We start from the raw sequence: 21,438 nt of genomic DNA, 5'->3' as shown, positions 1-21,438 counted from the left end.
TCCCTGTTCTTGACAAAAATGGGCACTTACAATCTTCTGCAATCAAGAAGCAGAGAATGTCCTATGTCCAGGACACAGCCAAATAAATTTTCCTCTTTTTCCATGTGTTTTCCATTCAGTTGCCTGGAAAATATGCCATACCACCAGATTTAACAGGATCTGCATCTCTTGACAGTCTGGAGCCTAAGTCTGGTCTTGAGCCTAGGTTTTGGTGATATTTGCCTTGGGTTTCCATGCAAACCAAGATAATACCATTGAAGGTGTTAGTGGAGGAACATTAGGCTTCCTATTTTGAGTCTTAAAAAGCACAATCTGTTGTGCAATGTGATATTGAATGCCATTTAAGCTGTTGGACATGGTAGTTTTTCCAGTAAGGAGATGGGAGAAATAAAGATTCTTGGGGTTATGCTCTAAAACCTTTGTCTGACTGCTCGGTCTGTCCAAAATGAATTCCTTTTTTATTTAAAAAGCCACTTAATATAAGGGCAGAGCTGCATTTGAAGATGTTGTATTGCAAGTTGCATAGATTGCATTGTCACATTCTAGTATAATAAAAAAGAAATGGCATTAATATCTCAAATGTTACTGATAAATTCATAATATCCCCTTTTCTTAAATGAAGCAAATTCAGCATTTTTATGGTTGGTCCAGCTAGCCCATTCTTTGCTTTTAACCTGTTCAGGCTGTATGTCATCCTAAAGTTTTGTGGCAAATGGGAAATAGTACATGAAAGTCATTTTCTGTGAAAAACTATTCTGGAGAATTTCAGCAGTGTCTTAAATTAGAAAATATGGCTAGCGTGGTAAACATCTTGTCTTCATTCTTTGTATGAGTTATTTCTAAAGTCAGTTTTGTAAGACTTAAGCAAATGAGTGAAAGATGCAATATGTTCTCTTACTTAATGTATGGTGAAATAAGCATCTAGCTACAGATCCAGAACGAATCTGTTTTTCATGGACTAGCTAAAAATCCAGTCATCAATTTGTGCTTTAGAATTGTTAAATTGAAATTTTGGATGGTGAATCTTTTCAAGCGGAGGAGGAAGAAACCAACTAGCATTATTTTTAGTTTGTACTGTAAACATTTACAAACAGGCAGTCTGTCTTTGAAAAATGTGGGCGTGCCTGAGGTCTTAGGATTTCTGACAGGTTATTTTTTTATTAACAGAAAACAGGTTGGACAAATACAGCATTAATTTGACTCAATCTGTTTTTTACAGTTTTATACCTTTTGAATTACATGCTATAATCAAACTATTTCACAAAAGAAGCCTGAGATAGAGATAATCTTTAAAAATTTGAAGAGGAGAAGGGAGGATTGCATCAGATTGAGTTCTGGACCTCCCAAAGAAATGAACTGTTTGTACAAAGAGCAGTCTGCTTCCAAGAATATGGCAGCTTTGATAAATGAAGCAATGCTGATAACCGCACAGGTCCTGAAAAAGAAAGTCAGCAGGCACTTGGTGACCCACTAGAATGGCACTACAGCACCTAGAGAAGCAGTTCAGGGTGCAGCCAGGATGACTGAAAGCAGCTTGTCTCTGGTACAGAGGGATGTAACACAGAAATAGATGGCTGAACAGGTAGGGGTTGTGGGGTTGGTTGGTTTTGGGTTTTTTGGCTAGATTCAGATGCTGCAGAGAAGAAATGCTGCAGAGAAGAAGTGCTGTGTTGTGAGATGACTATTTCGCTAACAGTGCAACAGCAATTGGCTTTGAAAAGAGGATTGAGTGAAACCTACCTGAGCTTTTGGTATGGAAGGAAAGCTCCAAACTGGAGGATTAAATTTATACAGAGCAGTAAAAAAATGGAGGGTCGTTACAGCTCTGCTGTAACCAGGAGCGCGCTGGTTTTGCACGCTGTAATGGCACCAATCGAAATACCTATTTGTCAGTGTTACTGCATTCACAGTGCTTCATAACAAATTTATTTTGGGTTTTGGGGTAATAGTTGCTGAAACTACAGAATGGAAAATGGATTTTTCACATTTCATAAATCTAATATCCTGCACTAATATCCTTTTCTTGATGCCTGGTTCAGAGGTAGCAAGTCATTTTCTCTTTGCAAATAAAATGTGGCTGTAAATTTAACAAATGTAATGAATGCAAGGTTCTGTTACTTCCTTTTGGTGCCCTTAACTTTCTGTCACCTATTCTAGTTTTGGTTTGTTTTCTTTTTTTCCTGCTAGAAGCTGGCAGAAGCTGATTTTAAAAGTTGTGATCCATGCAGCAATGTGCTGCAGCTCCTGGCATCACGCTTAGCAGTCTGGAGTACGATGCATCCCGCAGTCTACTGAGGACTTGAAATACTGCACAGATCTTTGGGAATCCTTTCAGATAATAGTGCTTGCTTAATTGAAAGTAAATATGTCAATTTGAACAAGCAGCATTAAAGATTTTTGAGTAACGTTACTTTTTTGAACACTGAGACACTAGAAAACATGGTTGAAAATCGCAGGACTAATTACAGAGCAGGACTATCAGAACTAAGATAAGACTTTTTGGGCAAATTTGATTTTTTGGGCAAAAAGTGGCCCAGTAGAACCATGCATCCTGCACGTTTCTCAGCTGTCTCTCTTCATCCACTCTTTCCGTGTGCGATCTCTGTGTCAAATGCAAATGCTTTAGGAGAAAAATTCTGCATAGGTAGAAAGTTTAAAAAAATAAGTGAGACTAGGAAAAATAAGTCTAGGCATTGGAAAATATAGTGTCTTTTAAGACATGCAGGTTTTACACACAGCATTGTCACAAGTTCATTCACTCCTCCAGAAAACAAATGATTTGTTTAGAAGCAAAGTCAGCAGCTTTATGGAGAAATAAATATAACTTTACAACTTAATCACAGTAAAAACATTTCTTGTGGTTGAAAGTACTTTGTTGTTATTGTTGTATTAATCTTACAGGACACGCGGATGTTTGTTCCTGGTCCCTCCTGGGACCCACTAAGCCCCCCGAGCAGGAGGCTGACCCGTCCTCTGCAGAGCTCAGCTTGGCAGCCGTTTTTCATGGATGCGACTAAACCTTTAAATGAGAAATAAAAAGAGAGGGAGAGAAAGAAAGGAAAGGCAAGCTCTATAAAGGGATTCTGTTTTCTTTCTTCTGCATGTCGTTATTCTCTGATTAATTTGCCACTGTGGAAGTTTTAGCTAGTAGTGTTAGTTCACTGTGCGCAGAAGTGAAGAATTTCACACTTCACAGATGCTGCTTAATGCTTCGAGAGGTTTGGTGGTAGAAGTCTTTTTCTATGGCAACCTAATCAGTTAGCTCCCCATCAGTTATGCCACCTTTTTAAGTACCAGGCTCTCTGAGAACTGAGAAAATATCTTGGTACAACTATAGGTAATAATGGGGTTTCAAATCTGTAAGACTTTTAATAGAGTTAAGAGTGTTTTGTGACAGATTCAGCTATGGATTTGCTTTGTTTTCAGTTTGCTTATGGAGAAGAACCTGGAGCATACCTGTTGTTTTTTTCTTTATTCACATATTTCTTTTTACCATTTGCATGTATCTTTACCCTGGAAAAGGTCATTATAAAAGGGCTGAAGAAAAACCTGGGAAACTGTCCCTCTCCCCCCCCTAGGACATTTTCAAGCTTTTGGGGCATCATTAATGTAGTTAGCATTGTAATGGTCACATTATCACTGAAGGAAATTCTGACTCATTCTGAGCACAGTATTTGTGTTTCCAGCGATCTGTCATGTCTAGGATTCTCATATCTGTGTTCTTAGGGGTATAATATTTTTTGAGTATTGCCCATTATTTGGCCTTTTCTTTATTTCAAAGAGCACTTTATATTTTATTTTATTTTTTAATTCACAATATATACAGCAATAGCTTATGCATTTGCATGCCATTTTCTATTTTTTCTTTTTTTTTCAAAACAAAAATATAATAAAAAAAAGGCAAAATTACTAACTCCTTTACTGCAGGATGTTTTTTAAGTCTCTTTGGTGTGTAGAGCCACCACAGCAATGTACAATGGGTATGTACGTTGGTATGATGTGCAAGGACTTGTGACACTGTTAAATGGATTTGTGGAATAAAACAGCCTTAAAGCACCAGCTTGTAGATCCTGTGACCAAGGAGATCTCTTTTTTTTCCAGGAAGATAAAATGCAGTGCTCCTGTCTCAGAGTTTAACACCAGCTCACAGTTTTCTTCACTGCATTTTTCAACTGAGCTTTCTTTAGGTCAAAAGCTTCAAAAAGGGAGACTCTGTAATATGGATAAAGCCATAACAAACACAAGTTTCTTTTAAAGTATTTGCAGATAAATAGAAGCACTCATTTACGGGAACCAAAAATGGCTAGCTTATATGATACTGGCATGTTTAAGATTGTCATCTTTTTTTTTAATTATTTTTTGAGGCTATGTTATGAGTGTTTTGAAGCCTTATTTAAGCAGCCTGCTTTGTTTGATTTGAGATGCATTTAATCTTCTATACAGAACTGCAGCTCTTCGTCCAGGAAGATGAGCTCACAGGGTATTTCTGCTTGAGGGTGGTTATCCATGGCAGAGAAGCAATGTCCAGCCCACAGGTTGTGTGAGCTGCGTGCTTGCTTTTGGCCAGCGCTGCGGTACCCTGGGCAGCAGCTGTAAGGCACAGAGAGTTGCCGTAGTGCAGCCCCAGTGCTAGGATGGACATTCCCTGGCAGAGCAAGTCCAAAGTACCCAGGTTAAAAGTTGGCTGGTTGAAGTACATGCCTTTTAACACGTAATTTTATCTGGCAGGCAGCACGTATTGGTGAGGCCGCTCTCCATGTCGTTTTCTGCAAGGCGCTGTTTACTCAGCCACTGTTTAAAACATTTGGGATGTGCAAACACGTGAACAACAATGCTTAAAAAAGACTGGTGTTCTGCAAAGTGTTTTGAAAACATGCAAACGGCAGCCTTTCCTGATGACAGGGAGGCAGTTCCTCTGACAGTGTTTCCCTGGAAGCGTGTTGTCCTTATCATGCCGTGGCAGTGCCGTGCCTTCTCAGGGTGCTGGGGGCATCTCGTTGCAAACGGAGGGTGCACAGAGCTCTTGGAAGTGCGTGCAACCACAGAGTGTATGCAGAGGCACTCCAAAGTTGTTTTAAAAGGTTTGCAAGACCAATTTTTCAAAGACATTTCTGGTGGGTTTTGGTTTTAGTTTGTGTAGTCTTGGTTTTGTGGATTTTATTTATTTATTTATTTTTACTTTTCTGCTCCCATTATCACTAAACAAAGTACTGTCATAATTCCCATACTATTATATCTACCATTTCTTGCTCAATCCTTATGTACCTTATTGTAGCCATCTTCATTGTAGCCTCTTTTCATACATAGATATGGATATATTTAAATCTGCACAACCATTAAATGCTCACACAATGCAACTGTTTAAGTCCAAGAGTATTTCATTGGAAATTTAACCCTTTTTTAGCTATGAAATTCTTGACAGTCTACTTGCACACTACTACATCAGATCTAACTCCCTCATCCTTGGCTTTTCATTCCTTTATTTTGCTTTTGAACCTGTACTGCTTACATTACCTATTGGAAAGTCTTCTCACCTTTTTGTTATCTTCTTCCAGTCTTGCTTTTGGGGTTGCATTCTTTTTGATCAGTCTGCTGTTTCTGCCATAAGCAGTTTGGTTTCTCTTTTAGATTCTTACTTACTTGCAATGTTTCCAGAAATCATTAGTCTACCAGTTCAGAGCGAAAACTTGTCTATCACTCCACCATGTACTATTAAAGCCATTAACCTTTTCTTTCTGACTGTACAGTCGTTACAGGCTCAAGCACCATGACAGTAAAAAGCTTTCAAAGCTGTAAAGCATCCAGGTAAAAATGTAGCACCTTACAGTTGGCATGAGCTGGACCACAAAACTTCCCACAATTTCAAGTTGTACTTATCAAACTCAGAGCTATATAATCCCATTTTGAAGTCCATGCAGTCAAACTGAACCATGATGTAATAAATGGATTATCTCTTGATGTAGTTTGGAATAGATCAGGTAGAGATATTCTCTGCCTTGCCAGACAAAGCAAGAAGCCATTTGAAAGGGCTATATGATTCCGTTCTACAGCACAGACACACATACAAGGTAAACGTATATTAACTTGAGAAACCCTAAAGATCTGCAAGCCCAGGGTGAGCACAGGCTCTGCGTGGTCCCCTGCTGTTCTGTATGTATTTATTTAGTCCTTGTAGACAAGTGTGTTAAGCAGTGTACCAGCCACAGTGGTGGAATCAGTAAGTAGTGCGGTGTGATAACTTGCAAGTCGAGGTGTAAATGTATGGTTTGTTAAATGAACTGGTTCTCCATCTCGTTAGAGCTTGTGGACCTTCTCTGCCTTTGTTATGTTCTGTTGGTGGAAGTGTGTTAGTTTACAACTTCTTTTGAAGTTCGTTTAAAAAGTGAGCTCTGCTAGAATTGAAACTTAAAGAATTGAAATTAAAACACCTTTTGAACTGAGACTTTTTTCAGTATTATCCTTACATTCAGTTATATTCACCATTCGATAAGGTTCTAGTAGCTGATGAAGACCTGCTGTGTGTACACCAGCTTGGTCTGATCGCCATGAAATAAAAGAGTGGGAGAGAAAGACTCAAAATAAAAATTTCAGGATTTTAGATGCAAATAAACTCTTCAGCTGCTGCTTCAAACATAACTGTGCCTAGCTAGATCTAGCACAGCCTAATTGTCTGAGCAGCTCTTTGAAAGAAAGGAGGGGCCTGGCACCTGTTATTGCCTAGAAGGGGCTGCAGCTAATTTTGGACTATTTGTGTTCAGCAGTGCGAGGAGTGCTCAGATGCCAGGGTACTCCGTTCTCACTCCGGTTGCACTAACCAGTAATTTTAACAGCCTGTTCTCTGTCTCAGAAGTGATTCCCAAGAAAGTATTTTTGTCAGTCTTGGGATTTCAAGACTTCGAGCTTTTAGTAACATAGTTGTTTATCTAGTTTCACACTGTTAAACAGTCCTTCGGGTACCTAGAACTTTTTTTCAAGCAGACATCAGTCTCCCAAACAGCCATTCTTTTCTCTTCTTCCCTGGTTTATTTTAGGTCCAGACCTGATCTGCCATGTCAAAAAAAGAATGTTGAAAACCCTGATACAGATAAAAGCACTTCATTAGAACATTTTGCTTTTCTTATGCCTTTAACTTGATGTAGGTTTTGGAAATTGATGAATTTGATCGAGATTCTACATGATATAGGGCTCACGTTCTTTATTTGAAAGCTCAAACTCTTTTGGCAATACAAGTGTTCTTCAATACTAGAATCCTGAGCTTTCTGTGAGTGACATATTTGCATGGATTTCTTGTCAAAATCCTTATTCATCTATAAATCATTGCGTTGTATGAAACTTTTAAACCTTGAGCTCCAAGCTTTATCCTCCGTGCATTCTTCATGCGTGCTAGGGATGTTAACATGTGCAGCAGGGTTTGAGGTTAAGTTACATTTTCTGTTATTTTGATCATTTCAAATTGGATTGAGTTGAAATTGATATACAATTATGACACAAGTTCACTGCAAAGTTTTCATCCGACTTAGAGAAATTTGATACAGAGTCGCTAAATCCGTTTGTAGATCTAGTGTGAATTAATGGATCCAAACGTAAGGCTGCCAGAGAGCCTGCTGGCACCAACTGGATTTTAATTACTTCCCACACACTGCTTTGGCTATCCTTACAGCAGATAAAATGAGTGGTGCAAATTAACTCTTCCTGATTCAAGCAGAAAAAACAAGCATTTATCGTCTTTTCAGAGAAGAAAAAATGTTTTATAACTTATTTTTTTCCTCCAAGGGAAAGGGAATGTGGAATAAGATGTACAGATGGTAGAGGAAAGAAAAGCAGTGAAAGGATACAACAAGGCAAAATAAGAAAATTATATAGAAAGGAGTAGAGTAAAAAAAAAGAAGAAGAAGAAGAAAGAAAAAGAAAGAAAAAATGTGTACAGAAAATCAATTGGAAAATGTAGAGTATTGAGTATACAGAAAATAAATTAAGATGGAAAACAGGTGTAGGTACACCAAGACAATAAATTTGTGCAAATAGAAATATATAAAATGAAATCAGAAGACCACTTTAAATTTAAGGGAGTGATATTTATATAAGCTTATTTTAAGTAATTCTAACTCATACAAAGCTGCAAATATTTGAGTTTGTACAAAAGTGCCTACATTTTGGATGGATGAGAATTTGTTTAGCAATGTTACAGAAGGTAAGGGTTATCAAGGTTTTATTTATGTAATCCTTCATTTTTATTTTATGTATTTTTAAAAAAGTTTAAAGATGCAATAAATATATGGTTTTTATTTGACTGAAGCTTGCTATTTTTCATTCCAAGAAAAATCAAAGCCAAAAACTGAACACCATGAATTCCTTATTAGGCTCTTAAATTAAGAGAGTCATGAACAGATTCCTGAATCCTTACATAAATCTGAAAATTAATTTTAATAAATGATGTTATTGCCTTTAGGTGTTTCTCAGTGCAGGAAGCCAAGAAGGAAACGAGGCCTTCAGTAATGCCCCCAGACGCCAGCAGCCGACCACTGCTGATCCATTGCTGTGTCTACCGCAGAGGAGAACACTTGCATCCTTGTAGAGTCCTTTTTGTGCCATTAAATTCCACTACGCCATCGGCTGCTGTAGCTTTACCATTTACATTCTCGAATTAATGCTGGAGGTTCGACATAAAGCCACAAAGGCAACTGAATTCCCAGCTAAAGCCGAAACCTCATTCCTAATGCGTTCGGCTGTGCTGCGGTGCTGCGGGACATGCGGCGCGTGGGAACCCCCACCGCTGGCCCTGGCCGCACACAATAGACCAAGTTAAGGATGGAATTTCAGCCCCAGCCTTAACGTTAATTCAGCGTAGTTCTCCATGCTTTAGTTTCATCTTATGTGGCACTGGTGAGGACAGAAATAAGCTGAAGTCAATCAAAAAGTCTTTTTCAATTACCCTTGCAAGAGTCTCTTGCAAGAAAATAGTAATAGATTCTTCTCACCCATTGCCTCTGAGTAAATGTGAATGTTGGTATCTTACTTGCTGCTGTGGGAAACTCCTAAGGTGTTTGATTGCAGATGTTTTAATACCTGAAGTCCAGCCTTAAATGCATAATTGCTTCCTGCTGTATACCTATCCTTGCTTGAAACTCCGTTTGTGGAATAGAATTAAAGAGGAGAACACTGCCTTTTGCCCCGTACATGCATTTTTATGAGCAAAATGAATGCTTTGTCAGTGCTTTTAGAAACGTCAGGAATGTCAAATCATTTTTCCCTGAAGGACTCCTTGGATGACTCAGGAGAAAGTACTTGGAAATTATTCAGAACTTAATTGAAGTGGGAAGGATACTGAAGTGTTGAGAGTGAGCGAGCTCCCCTCTGCATGTTTTAAGTGGGTGCTTCAAAAGAAGATCAATCGTAATTTTAAGTGATTGAATCAGCCTTTTCTTCAAAATGTAATTCTAATTCAGTCTTTGGTCAGGTATTTGGAATATTGATTAGAACAGCTACTCATCATTATCCCCTCTCAGATGAAATGAGGGTTATGCTTCTAATCTTTTTCAAAAACTCATAGCTCCTAGCTTCTTCCCACCTATTTTCATCCTTTGCTGTCTTCTGTGAGTCAGTCATCTTTGTTTGCCAAAGGCAGAAGAGATACATATTGGTGAAGAGAAAAACAGGGAGGGAGAGGGGATTTATGGCTTTTACACAAGCATGTAAGCTGCTATCTCAAAAGTTTTTTATATTTTGAATGTAGCTACATGACATGGCCCATACCTGCTTCAGGATGTCCACGTCCCCTGATTTCTGACACAGGAGACCTTCTGCACAGGATCAGGAGTGTCCAAAATCATAGTTTCAGGAATAACTTGATGTCTGGTAAGGGTAGTCCAGAAACAGCAAACACAATTGGGTGGAAAGAAGCAATACAGTTAAAGCAGAGAGAGAACACCTCCTGGAATGATTATTTTGGTTTGAAGAACAGTCGTAGTAAACTGTTTGTAAGGTTCATATGCTTCTTTTAGGTTATGAGAGTTGGTTTTATATGGTGAAATGGAGGCAAAATGAGGCAGTCCGAGGGCAGCAGCTGGCAGTGCAGCTGACCACAGCTAGCTCTATTTTTCCCTGTCTCTGTGAGGTCTGAAGTAAGCTAGCTCAGAGCAGGGAGAGCAGATATGCATGGCATCAAGTCAAAGCCATCATAGTCGGCACAAACCAGCCCACCAGCACTGAGCTGATCCACAGGTAAATGATGGATGCTTCTCTGCACAGCGCTCCCAGTTCTCTGGGGTACAGGAACAGAGACCAGAGAGCCCAGCTGCCCCTCCATGCAGCCACCCCTCATCCAACAGGGCTCTCGCTGAAGGTCCCGTGTCATGCAAAGCCATCTGTACTGTCTCAAGACCCAGGTTGATTCTCCATCTGTGGTGTCAGCAGTCTGCAATGTGTACAGCCAAGCACAGGTAATTGAGTTGACAGTACCGGAGTGGTTGCTCTGTCCCTTGATCAGCTGAATGCTTCTGGAAGAGACTGAGAAAGTCCTTTCATTAGGCAGAGATCCACTGGGAGAAACCCTTTGTACCTGCACAAGCACTAAGTGTTAGCAATTGAGAAAAAAATAAAGTCAGGCTGTTTCAGTACTTCAGTAAGAGTGGAATTGTAGCAGAAATAATAAATGCATTTATTGATGTGCGTTGGCATTTACGTACAGTTGATTTTATTGATATCACTGGTTTTAATGTGGCAGTATTTATATATCTCCATTCTTTAAAGAACAAAAGTTTGTTGTACAAAATGTCTCATTACATTGTAAAAAAACACTATTTTGATCTTAATATAACTTTAAAGTGAATGTAACAATGATTTTTTGAATGTTTGCTTTTTAATCTAACAGAAGTGATAACAGAAGAACGTAAGGACGTTTGTTTTCTAAGCTTCCTCTTGTTTTAGTTAAATCAATTTGCCTCTCATTATAAAAACAAAAGAAAACAAAAAAGCAGCCTTAAGTAGATTTCAAGAAAGTAACATTTACTTTTCCTTTTTAAAACTAGGGGGAGTTTGACTATAAATTTGTTGCAGCGTTCTGCTCTTTGGTACCAAAATGCACCAAATGGTAGGTGTGCCATTGCATCTATGGCAGTGAATTTATAAGCCTATATCAACGTTTCATTAGTGTAAGTCTGCTTAATCAGCACTATCTAGGAAGCTCTTTAAAGGACAAATGTCCTTTAATTGCAGAAATAGTTGTATTGAATTTATTTGTCAAACTGTGGCTATATGGCTTACACCAGAGAAGTCATCATGTTTTGATGTCACTACAATGTGCTTGTGAATTTCTGTTTTCTGATGCCAAATGTAGCAGGTTCGAGTCCTTACTTGGTATTAAACCAATTCAAACGCATTATTATTGGTTTTGGAAAACATTGTGGGAAAGATGGTAGTTACCAAGTTTTATTTCATCAAGAAGTGACATTTGTGTATTTGGCCACTGATGCAGCTGCCTTCACTCTGGACAAACTTCTACATGTTCCTTACACGCTTTCTGTGCTGGCTGAAGCCTGTCACACCCCGACCACTGTTTTTCTCCAAGCTTCCACCCTCAGATTGTGTTTGCCCAGATTTTCATTCTCTTATGCAATAAAATTGTGCAAACAATTGTTTGCAAACAAAACAAAGTGAAGGAAGGTTAACTTTTTTGTGGCACTCTCGCTCCTTGCATCTTCTGAACTTTCTATGCACACAGCTAAAACAAGTCACTGTAATTGTACTCCAGAACTGCTGTCCTCCCCACTCACTATAAAGGGAGCCTGCATTAACCAAGTTTATGTCTGTAAATCCCTGAAGGGAAGGTGCAGAGAGGCTGGAGCCAGGCTCTGCTCAGTGGTGCCCAGTGCCAGGACAGGAGGCCATGGGCACAGCCGGGCACCCAGGAGGCTCCCTCTGAGCACCAGGCAGCACTGCTGTGCTGGGCGGGTGACGGAGCCCTGGCACAGGCTGCCCAGAGAGGCTGTGGGGTCTCCTCCTTGGGGATCTCCAAAAGGCGCCTGGACGTGGGCCTGGGCAGCCTGCTCTGGGTGTCCCTGCTTGGGCAGGACTGGCACCAGATGGACTCCAGGGGTCCAACTTCAGCCACCCTGTCATTGTAATGTAATGAAGGGTGCTGAAGTAGCATCTTCATTGTAAAGTAATGAAAATCTACATTGTAATGAAGATGCTACTGGTGTAGCTGTATGAAGTTAGATATGAGAAATCCTGCCATTAGGTTTTTTTTCCTTAGGATTTGTGTAGAATGCAGAGCCATTTGGGAAAATTTCAGCCTTTATTCATACAACTGTTTGGGGGGACTGGGGGGAAGTAAAAACCCTTCAACATTTTGAAATGTTTTTATATGCTTTTTTTTTTTGTTTACTTATTTCTCTCTCAGTCTTTCACTGAGGTCTACTTTGTGATTCTTCTTAAAGAGCATAATCACAGGATATGAGATAATAGTAAACATTTTGCTTTCATTTTAAACTTCTGCACTCCAGATTGTTGCACACCCTTTTTTTTTTTTTTTTTTCCCCTTTTTCCATTCTCATGCTGTAAAGACTGTGACAGTAACCAAACTAACAGGGAGGGAGAGGAATAGAAATAAAGATACCTGTCATTATAGCGACTGGGTAGGTCAACTTTGTAACTGGTAGGAACTGTGTTTTTTGTTGGTATGCCATGAATTTGCAGTCCAAGGAGCACATGCTATTCAGAAGGAGGAATCAGGTATATGTGAGTAGTTGAGTTCTAGTCTAGGTCTGGCTCAGCTCTTGCTTATATCTGAAGGGTTTAGAATGCAGAATGCCTTTAACAGATGCTAAGATCCTTGTACAGTGACAGGACTTTGAAAATTTTGCAAAACTTTGAATAAATAATAGGAGTTGTTACAGCTGATGCATTTCATCCTGTAAGGTTTGCTTATCTCACTTGTGATAGTATCTGAAGATGAGTTCCATAAGAAATAACCCTTGTTCCCAAGGCTGTTTTGCAAATTGAGGTTGTTAACTTGGTGAAAGGAAAGGGGCTTGATGAAGCCAAGTACTCACACATTATTATCATTCTGGTGGGAATGTATTTTCTTACAGATACAAGGCACTGTTCAGAGTTAATATGTGAACTTGTACCTGTCTATTTCAGATAAAAATGTAAAATGTGAATTGCTGAATTCAGTGTCTTGGTGTTAGTGACAAGGTTTAGCTTTAGACAGAATTTGGACAAATACTGCAAGGCTTCAGAAGCTTGAAAATCTGGTTGTTTTTAAGGTATGGTAGGATTAACCATTTACTTTTTGTCTAAACTTTTTTATTTTGTTTTTGAGCAGATTGGTCTTCATTCCATAATTTTAGCTGAAGGACAACTATGAAGCAATTTTCCAGTCTTAAATTTCCCGTAGGGCAAAAACTGCTCATGTTATTATAAGATGATTATTTTTATAAGAATGCTGCATGTGAATACCCTACAACTATGAACTATTCATTTGATATATGCAATATTTGTTGAATCTTGTTAACGAAGCAATTACAGAATCACTCGTTCCCCCAAAGATGTAAAAAGAAGAAAGCAAAAGCACAAGAGTACATCAGTTGTTTTTTTTAAACTGTATTTTCCAAAATTTACAGACCTGAAGCATAGAACAACCATACGTCTTGTGTTGTAGACCATGTTGAGGCTCCATACTATGTAAGAAAAAGTGTAAAGCAGTGATATCAATACAAAATACTCATATGTAAAACAAAACCTTTGCTTTAGATACTTAAAAGTACCCCTCATTCATCTTCCATATTGAATTTTGTCTGTTTTAATTCTAAATTATAAGGATTTTTTGAACACTATCTTTCTTCTTGTTACTCCCTCCCCACACCTTTACTGAAAATCCAGTTTTAAGGGAAGCAAGCACAGTATATTGGGAAACTAAAATTGTCTATAATAGCTGCTCATATTCTTCTGTGAAATATTTTAAATAACTGCTTAGTGCTAATGCAAGGTGAAAGAGGTGGGATTAAATGACAGGTTGCAGCATTATATTTAGAACTATAATTAAGTATGAATGTGATAATTGTTTCCAGGATCTGGCTATAGATTTGCCACTAATACCCATTGTCTTGAGATCCCCAACTCTTGTGATCCAGTTAGGGAGCATGGTGTGGAGAGAAAAAGGAAAGCTGATGACATGGAGTTGAAATTCTCCCTTCTCATTGTCCACTGAACCATTTTGTCACACTTTCTTCAATGGACTGGTTACTGGCTGCAGCTTGAGGTCTACCCCCCTGCTCCTGGAGTGCTTCAAGTCCAAGGATTTGGCCGTTCTTCTCTGACCACCCTTGGTCCTATTATTTGCAGTGGCATGTGTATCAGCAGCAGTCCTCCACATCCTTCATCTACCCCATCATCACAAACCCTAATGGTTTTCATTTTACCTTCAGAGCCCAGTTCAAGAGCTAGAAGCTACCCATCCCAAAACAGCTTGCATGTTCGTCGTATCAGCTAGATCCCCTGCTGTCTTTACCACTTCATCCCAAATCCCTGGCACGTTGTCAGCTGGCTGGAGGAAGTATAGCTGCTACTGCTTGATTCTGCAACTGTTCAGACTCAGCAGAGGAGAGCAAGTTGGCAGTCCCCATCCTGGAGGAATTACACATTAAAACTGACAGTGTCAGAAACCTGATCACAGCTTTTAAACGTCCCATTCCCTTCTGGCTGGCCCTGGATGTGTGTAAAACACACAGGCACCCCATCACCAGCTGCAGTATTCGTTTCCTGGAAGGCTCAGTGCTGCCTTTCAGTAGGCCGTGGCCTACCTTGGCTGCACCCACTGGTCTGCGTCAAGTGCTGAGTAGTGCCGCAGGCACTGACCAAGCTGCAGGTCAATGCTGCTGTTTCATGATCATTTCAACTATGTACGAGTTGAGATCTTGGTACTCAGCCTTGTTTGAAAGCTTCAGGCTGCTCCATCACTTTCTCACAGCTTTTAGCAGTGAGTGCTGCTGGTGGTAAAATCATTCCACGATTAATGTTCAAATATGCATAGCATGTTCTGAATTTTACAGTGTCTTTTTTTCCTATTCTCACTATTTCTGAAATCCTAAAATGTAGATGTCTCTGTTTCACTGTGAGAAACATAGTGAAGTTGTGTCCTCCCCTTCTGCCCATAAGTGCTGTTACTACTCTTCGGAAGTACTGCCAGCTCATATGATTTCCCTCATGGGTCTCTCGGTAGTTAATTTTTTTTTGGAAGACGGTTGAAAGTTTTTAGTTTTCTTGACTAATTGAATCTTTGGGTTTGGTGATAGCATCTCTGACTTTACTGTTTATGCTTTAATCAGTTTTCCCATTTTTCTAACTCCTCTAGAAGATACACACATGCTTAAACCAGAACATTATTGTTCCCCCATCTTAGGGCTTGTTCCATAAATTAATGGTTAACTTCAGGAGTGAGTCCTTTGGTGAGCCAGACATTAACCTGGCAAAATACCATTCACCATTTGGTTGGTTTCGGTTTTTGTTGAGTTAGCAAGCTGAATTTGGCTCAGCAATAGTCCAACAAGTAGCAAAGCTGGCAAACAGGGAGGTGCAGGACCATATGGCCAGGAGCAAGGGGAGTGGGAAGCAAGGGCAGCCTTTGGTAACAGCAAGCCATTAATTTGGCTCATCTGTGTTGTTAAAGCATGCTCTCAGTGAGGCCAAAAAATACTGTGAATGTCACATAAGTATGTTGTTCATTAGGACTGTGCTATAAAAGCTTTAATTTCTGGTAGTCTCTTGTTGTGGCTACCTACTAAATAGTGAAGTTAATCAAGATGAGGTATAGGATTCTTTCAAATTACAGAGTTGGTCTACAAATACAGCCGTCTTTCTGCATGGATTTTTTTCTGTTTCAGAAGGAAGACGTCACAAATGAGGAAATGGCTGAAAGACTGTCTCTTCGGAAGCACCGCTTTATGCATTTTGCATCACTGGAGTATGAAGGAGAATATTACATGACACCAAGAGATTTCTTGTTCTCAGTAATGTTTGATCAAGTTGAACGTAAGTTGTTTTCTCATCATTGTATTTGTGAGAGAAAAGGAACTTGCAAGTACCCTTAAAGATGTAATGTACAAATCACTGGGATAGGATTCTTTAAGTGGCATCAGCCATCAGAAGCGAATTTATAAATGTGCATATGGCTTCTCACAGGCACCACCTTGTACGCTAGAGAAGTGAGGCTGATGATTTAGAAATCTGGTGACTTGATGATGGCATTACGTCTCTGCATAATTTGCATGTCTGATCAGCATGTAGTTCCTCAATTACTTACGTGCCACAGAAAATGGTAGGACTGTAATATAATGCTTGTGTCATTCCTGTCCCCGTTATCTGTCTGTCCAGTTTACCAGAAAGTACTCAAGTACTCTGTGACCTTTTTTTTAGATGAGGCAGTGATGGGAGTGACATGAATGAGTGCAATGAAGTACAGAGCTCAGCTGTGGGTTTTTGATTTAAAATCTTTTCTGGTTTATAAACCTAGCTAAGAAAAAATGAAAATTGTTTGCATGTTGGTGGTGTTGTTTTTTTTAAATGTACTTTTAAAAGTGTATGCTTTGAGGAGGAGCTAGGACATTGCATTGTTTTCCTTATGGCTTTCTGACCTCATTAATCTGCCTCATTCATTAAGCTTCTTTAATCCATAATTTCCATGTTATTTTTTTAAGCAATATGTCTGTATTCTCAAAAAAAAAAAAAAAAAAAAAAGACTTTTATAGCTTTCCCAAGAATCTTTTGCTTCCGAGTTGTTCAGGAAGGTTAAGTTCCCCAAGTTTCAGTGTCACTCAGAAAACAAATTCCCTGTTAGTTCCCTGTTAGTACATCCGCTGAGGGAAAGGGAAAATCCAAGCTTTAATAATTGTTTGCTGGATAGTCTGCACATCCTAACTGACCTGTGAAGCATGTTGTATAGTAAACACTGTTCACAGCCTGTGATGCTCTGTTGCTCACTGCCTAGTGAGCAGGGAGTGTCAGAGTCACTCGAGGGTATCAAGAAGGAAATAAAGAAGGGAATTCAGAGCACTGTGGAAAGATGTGGAAGAAGGAGACTTGAACATACAGTGATTCAAGCCTGTGATTTTAAGGGAAACCTGGGACAGAGCAGAGTTTACAGAGCTGCTGGTGGTCCAAAAATAGGACACAACAACCTGTAATAAAAATAAAAAATAAAAAATAAAAAAGAGTTACCTTGTGTCTGCCAAAAATCTATAGCTGATAAGGGTGCATGGCTGCCCTGCTGACACACGATTTCTAATATTATACTAAGCTGAATATAAATCCTTAGAAGGGCTATATGAGCTTGAAGGTCATGGAGATTCTCAAAATAACTTTGTTTTTTTTTAAATATATGGCAAATGGAAAGCGTTTTTTTCCCTTCAAAATTTATGTCAGTAAGTTAAAAGCCTACAAGGGATTTTCTTTTGCGTTTTCCAGCCTGAAACAGTGGAAGACAGTGAGTACTGAAATTTTCAGTGTTGAAGGTGTGGCTTTCAGACAGTTGTCTGTGAAAGCAAGGTTAGAGAAAGAAGTGTTTTTCAATCTTAGCAGTTCATACATATTAATTGGTTACTCCAACTATAATAGTATACGTGCAGATTTTTAATGAAGTGGTATGCGGATAGGGTTTATTTGTAATGCAGCCAAGTTAATTTCAGATAATTTGCTAATATAAGTAGGAAACAGCTTCAAACAGAAAAGAAAAAATAATGACAAGAAAAATATGTGAACAAAAAAAAATCTTTGCACTAACACATATTTAGCATTTCAAGTCGATGTCTGGCTTATAACAATAGTATTGTAGACAATTCATAGAAAAATGTTAATACATGAACCTAATGCTCCTAAACATTTTTTTTAACCATCATCGGTGTGAATTCTTTGGCCAGTAGCATAAACACAATGGTAAGCATTTCTCTTCAAGTCATATTGCTTGGGATTTTAGGTTTTCTTGTAGCTACAAACAGACATAGTATTTGTTGGCTGAGAAATACGGTGTTTTGAGTATTTTAAAGTCAGTGGCTTGTTGATTTTGTTTCAAAGATTTTCCTATGAGTAAAGCATGCAGACTTACCTCAAGACTCTGTCCAGCTATATTAAGAGTAGATCAAGATGGTGAGCTTCATTCCAAAGCAGTAATCATATTTAGAAACTTTTGGTTTGTATCAGAAAATGAATTCCCTTTTAACCCAGAACAATGGTTTTAGAAAGGGAAATAGGCAAGGCGACACTACTCCTAGAAAGTTCTTCACTTACTGGCATAGTGAGATGCAACTTTAAAATGTGATACTGCACTCAAATGGTAAGCCTTACAATGCTGAATTTAAAGTTATAATGATTTGGCTATTCTACACTTATTTTTTATTAATCGCTAATAAAATAAAAAATAATAATAAAAGGTTGAAGTACTCAGTCATTCATCCTCATAAATATTTGCTTACAATAGTGGGAGTTTGCAAATTGGTTGTTGTGTGTACTAATACAGAAGGTCTAGTTCCGTCTATAGGCTGTTGTCAAGTTTTGTTTTTGCTGTCTTTCTCAAAGCCGATAGCCCAGAACATAACGGCAGCCTTCATTCCCCAGGCCCCCAGAAATGTTCTCTCAAATGTGGTCTTTGCGGCAGATTTGGAAAGTTGTTTAGCTATGTTGGACCAATACAGCAAGCAAGTTCCAAAATTCCAGGTTCTTTATTCAAAACAATCTGCTGGCTGTTCTGTTACTTACCAAGGTCTAACTGAGACTGCTGACTGCAGGAGGGAAGATAACATCTCAGCAGGGCTTCTGTACGTCCTGAACAGTATCTTAGCTGTTATCCAGAAGCACCCAGTGCTTACTCGGAAGCACTGATGTCAATGCTGTTGCTGAAATGTAGCAAGTAATGAGCATCAATTTATTTTGGGGAATATAAGAATAATAATGTACAGTGAATTAGTATTTACTAATTTACTAAAAGTATTAGTATGTGGTTAGTATTGATAAAACTTCCCTTAAAGACTGCAGACCATAAAAGTAAATCGCTGATTCCTGAGAGCTATTTTTACTTTTTCTGTGATGATTATGAAGATTGTATAGAAGGTGCTGCAGTACTGCATATGAAAGAAATTACTGCATTTTCATAAGTCTCTTATGTGCTTGCTCCCTCTTCCTTCTACTTTTTTAGAGAAAAAATGAGCTTCAGAGTTATCTTCCTCTTTTCTTTGTGTACTCTAGCCTGTTTTCCCTCTTTACACAGCACTTTCTGGATAATTCTGTTTTCTACAGAGCTGTGGTCTTGTTTCTTCTCCTGGAAATGTTTATTTTGCTTGCTTTTTTTCCTGTATGCTTTTTTCCCCTAATGTTTTTATTCAATTGCATTCATTTATCTATCCTTTTGCAAACTAATGGTGTCTGTTCTCACTTTTATTTCTCCCTAGTCTGTTTTGCTGTTTGTTTTCTTTTTTATCCAGATGCCTAAAGAAGTGGTCAGGGAATGTGTCTGTCTCATGTAAGCACACACACAAAAGTGAACTGTGGACAATGCTAGAAGGGCAGGGATCACTATCCTCTGCTGTACTTTCAGACCTATGACTAGTGTGCTCCTTTCATTGGGTCCTAGAGAGAACATCAGCTTGAGGCCATGGCTTTTGAAATTAAACTTGAGATTGGATGTAGACAAAAAAGACTCAAAAGTGGAAGATTGATGTTTACATAGGGGATTTTTTTTACAACATCAGTAGTTAGAATTTAGTTCAGTCCTTGCCTTTCTCAACAGAACGAAGTTCCAGCAATATCTAGCCAGGATATGACAGTAGGCAGTAGTTAGGCAGAGTAACCATTGCCAATCCATCTTAGCTAGATGGCTTATGCTTGGGTTGGTGTTGCGGCCTCCTCCCATACATCGCAAGTGAGTACAAACCAGCAATGTTGCCCAAAAATCACAGAGTGAATCACAGAGTAGCTTGGGTTGGAAGGGACCTCAAAGGTCATCAGTTTCCAAAAAGCATGGGAGGAGTCCCTCAGCTCTGCCTGGTCGCTTTCACTTTGTGCCGCCTCCCCTCTGCCTGCACAAAACATTGTACAGCCAGGTGCTGAGCTCAGCTAAGGGACTAACGTGGGGTGGAGGGAGTCATTTCTTCCTGCTGGCTTTCTGAAGTAAATCACTTGTCTCCAGTTTTCTCTAGAGCTGTGTAAGTGCTCCTTGGGAAGCTCGAGATGGGAAGGTGCAGAGGTGGGAGCAGTCCATTGCTTCGCCCAAAATGAAGCACCTGAGACAAGCTCTCCATGCATTCCTGGGCAAGCAGCAGCTTCTCATTTCTGCCCATGAGCCTCAAGGTGCCTCATGCTGAATCACCCAAATCTGATTTATTGCAGTGAGTTTAACTTCAAAACACCTTTAAAAGGTGAGAACACTGAGCAACTGAGCTGTGTGCACCCAGGTGCTGAGGCTGATCACAGCATTCTGTTGTTTTATTCCAATTCAGGCATAAACACTCCCAAACGCAAAACGAAAGGAAAAAAAAAAAAAAAAAAAAAAAAGCCAGCAAAAGGACAGAATGAGAAGCAGTCATGAGTAGGGAATAGTGGTCCTTATCCAACAGACTTGTTTTTTTGTTTTTTTTTTTTTTTTTCCTCCCTGGTGATTTTCATTGGAGATTGCTTTGTAATCTCGTGTTGGTTTTCGAGTATAATTCATAATAGACCAAAGTAAACATGGTGGTATGTAAACCAGATGGGTAGTTGCATTGTTGGTGCTGGATCAAAAGTGCTGAAGCTGGAAAATACCAAAATATTTTAGCTATGTCCAGATTGTCGAGTGAATTCCTGTACACAGTTGGGTGGAATTTCTTACTGAAACAAAATCTTAGGTGTGCCCTTTGACAAAGTTGCAAAACATGCAATAAATTATGACTTATTATAGAACAATTTTGCAGATAAGGAAACAGATGAACTGTAGTGCAAATACATCAACCATTGTAAAATCCAACCCAGCTGATCTTGAACCCTGCTTGATAGACCTTAGTTCCCTAGTTCTGTTCATTTGCTTCCTGGTGCATAGGTTTCTCTGTTAATCATTTTCTGTAATACGGGCCAAACAATTGTGAAATCTTGGCATTCCTATTGATTAAATCACACCTGCAAATTTATTTACTATCAGGGTGATAATGAAGAAAAATATTTACAGTCCTGCCATTTAAGGAGAATAAGCTGATAACAAATGCAGGGTTTTGTGACAGACTTATTTTGTTTTGCATATTGACAAAGCAAAGAGCTTTATAGAGGAAGAATGGCACGATCAAAAAGAAATTTGCTTGCTTTTCCAGACAGTGTTTCACGCCAGTTACCTTTGTAAATATTTGCTTAATTCTATTACTGTTAGTTGTTTTGAGGAAGGTAAAGCATCCGCCTTTCTGTAAACAGTGACAAACAGTCAAT

At 39.0% G+C, this 21,438-nt stretch overlaps 1 protein-coding gene across 3 annotated transcripts in view; it reads left to right on the top strand.

Annotated features, from left to right (window-relative positions):
• The window catches only part of MICU2 (mitochondrial calcium uptake 2), a 151,186-nt gene that overhangs the window by 69,410 nt on the left and 60,338 nt on the right, over positions 1-21,438 (top strand). For all 3 annotated transcript variants that reach the window (XM_084503706.1, XM_084503708.1, XM_084503707.1), the window contains one exon: positions 15,885-16,032. In XM_084503706.1, coding sequence (XP_084359832.1) covers positions 15,885-16,032 — 148 coding nt within the window. The remainder of the gene's footprint in view (positions 1-15,884; positions 16,033-21,438) is intronic.

The sequence above is a fragment of the Aythya ferina genome (assembly GCF_964211825.1).
Source record: "Aythya ferina genome assembly, chromosome: 1".
NCBI classification, from domain to species: Eukaryota; Metazoa; Chordata; class Aves; order Anseriformes; family Anatidae; genus Aythya; species Aythya ferina.
The sequence above is the reverse complement of the archived record's forward strand: the minus strand, read 5'-3'. Positions and strand labels throughout refer to the sequence as shown.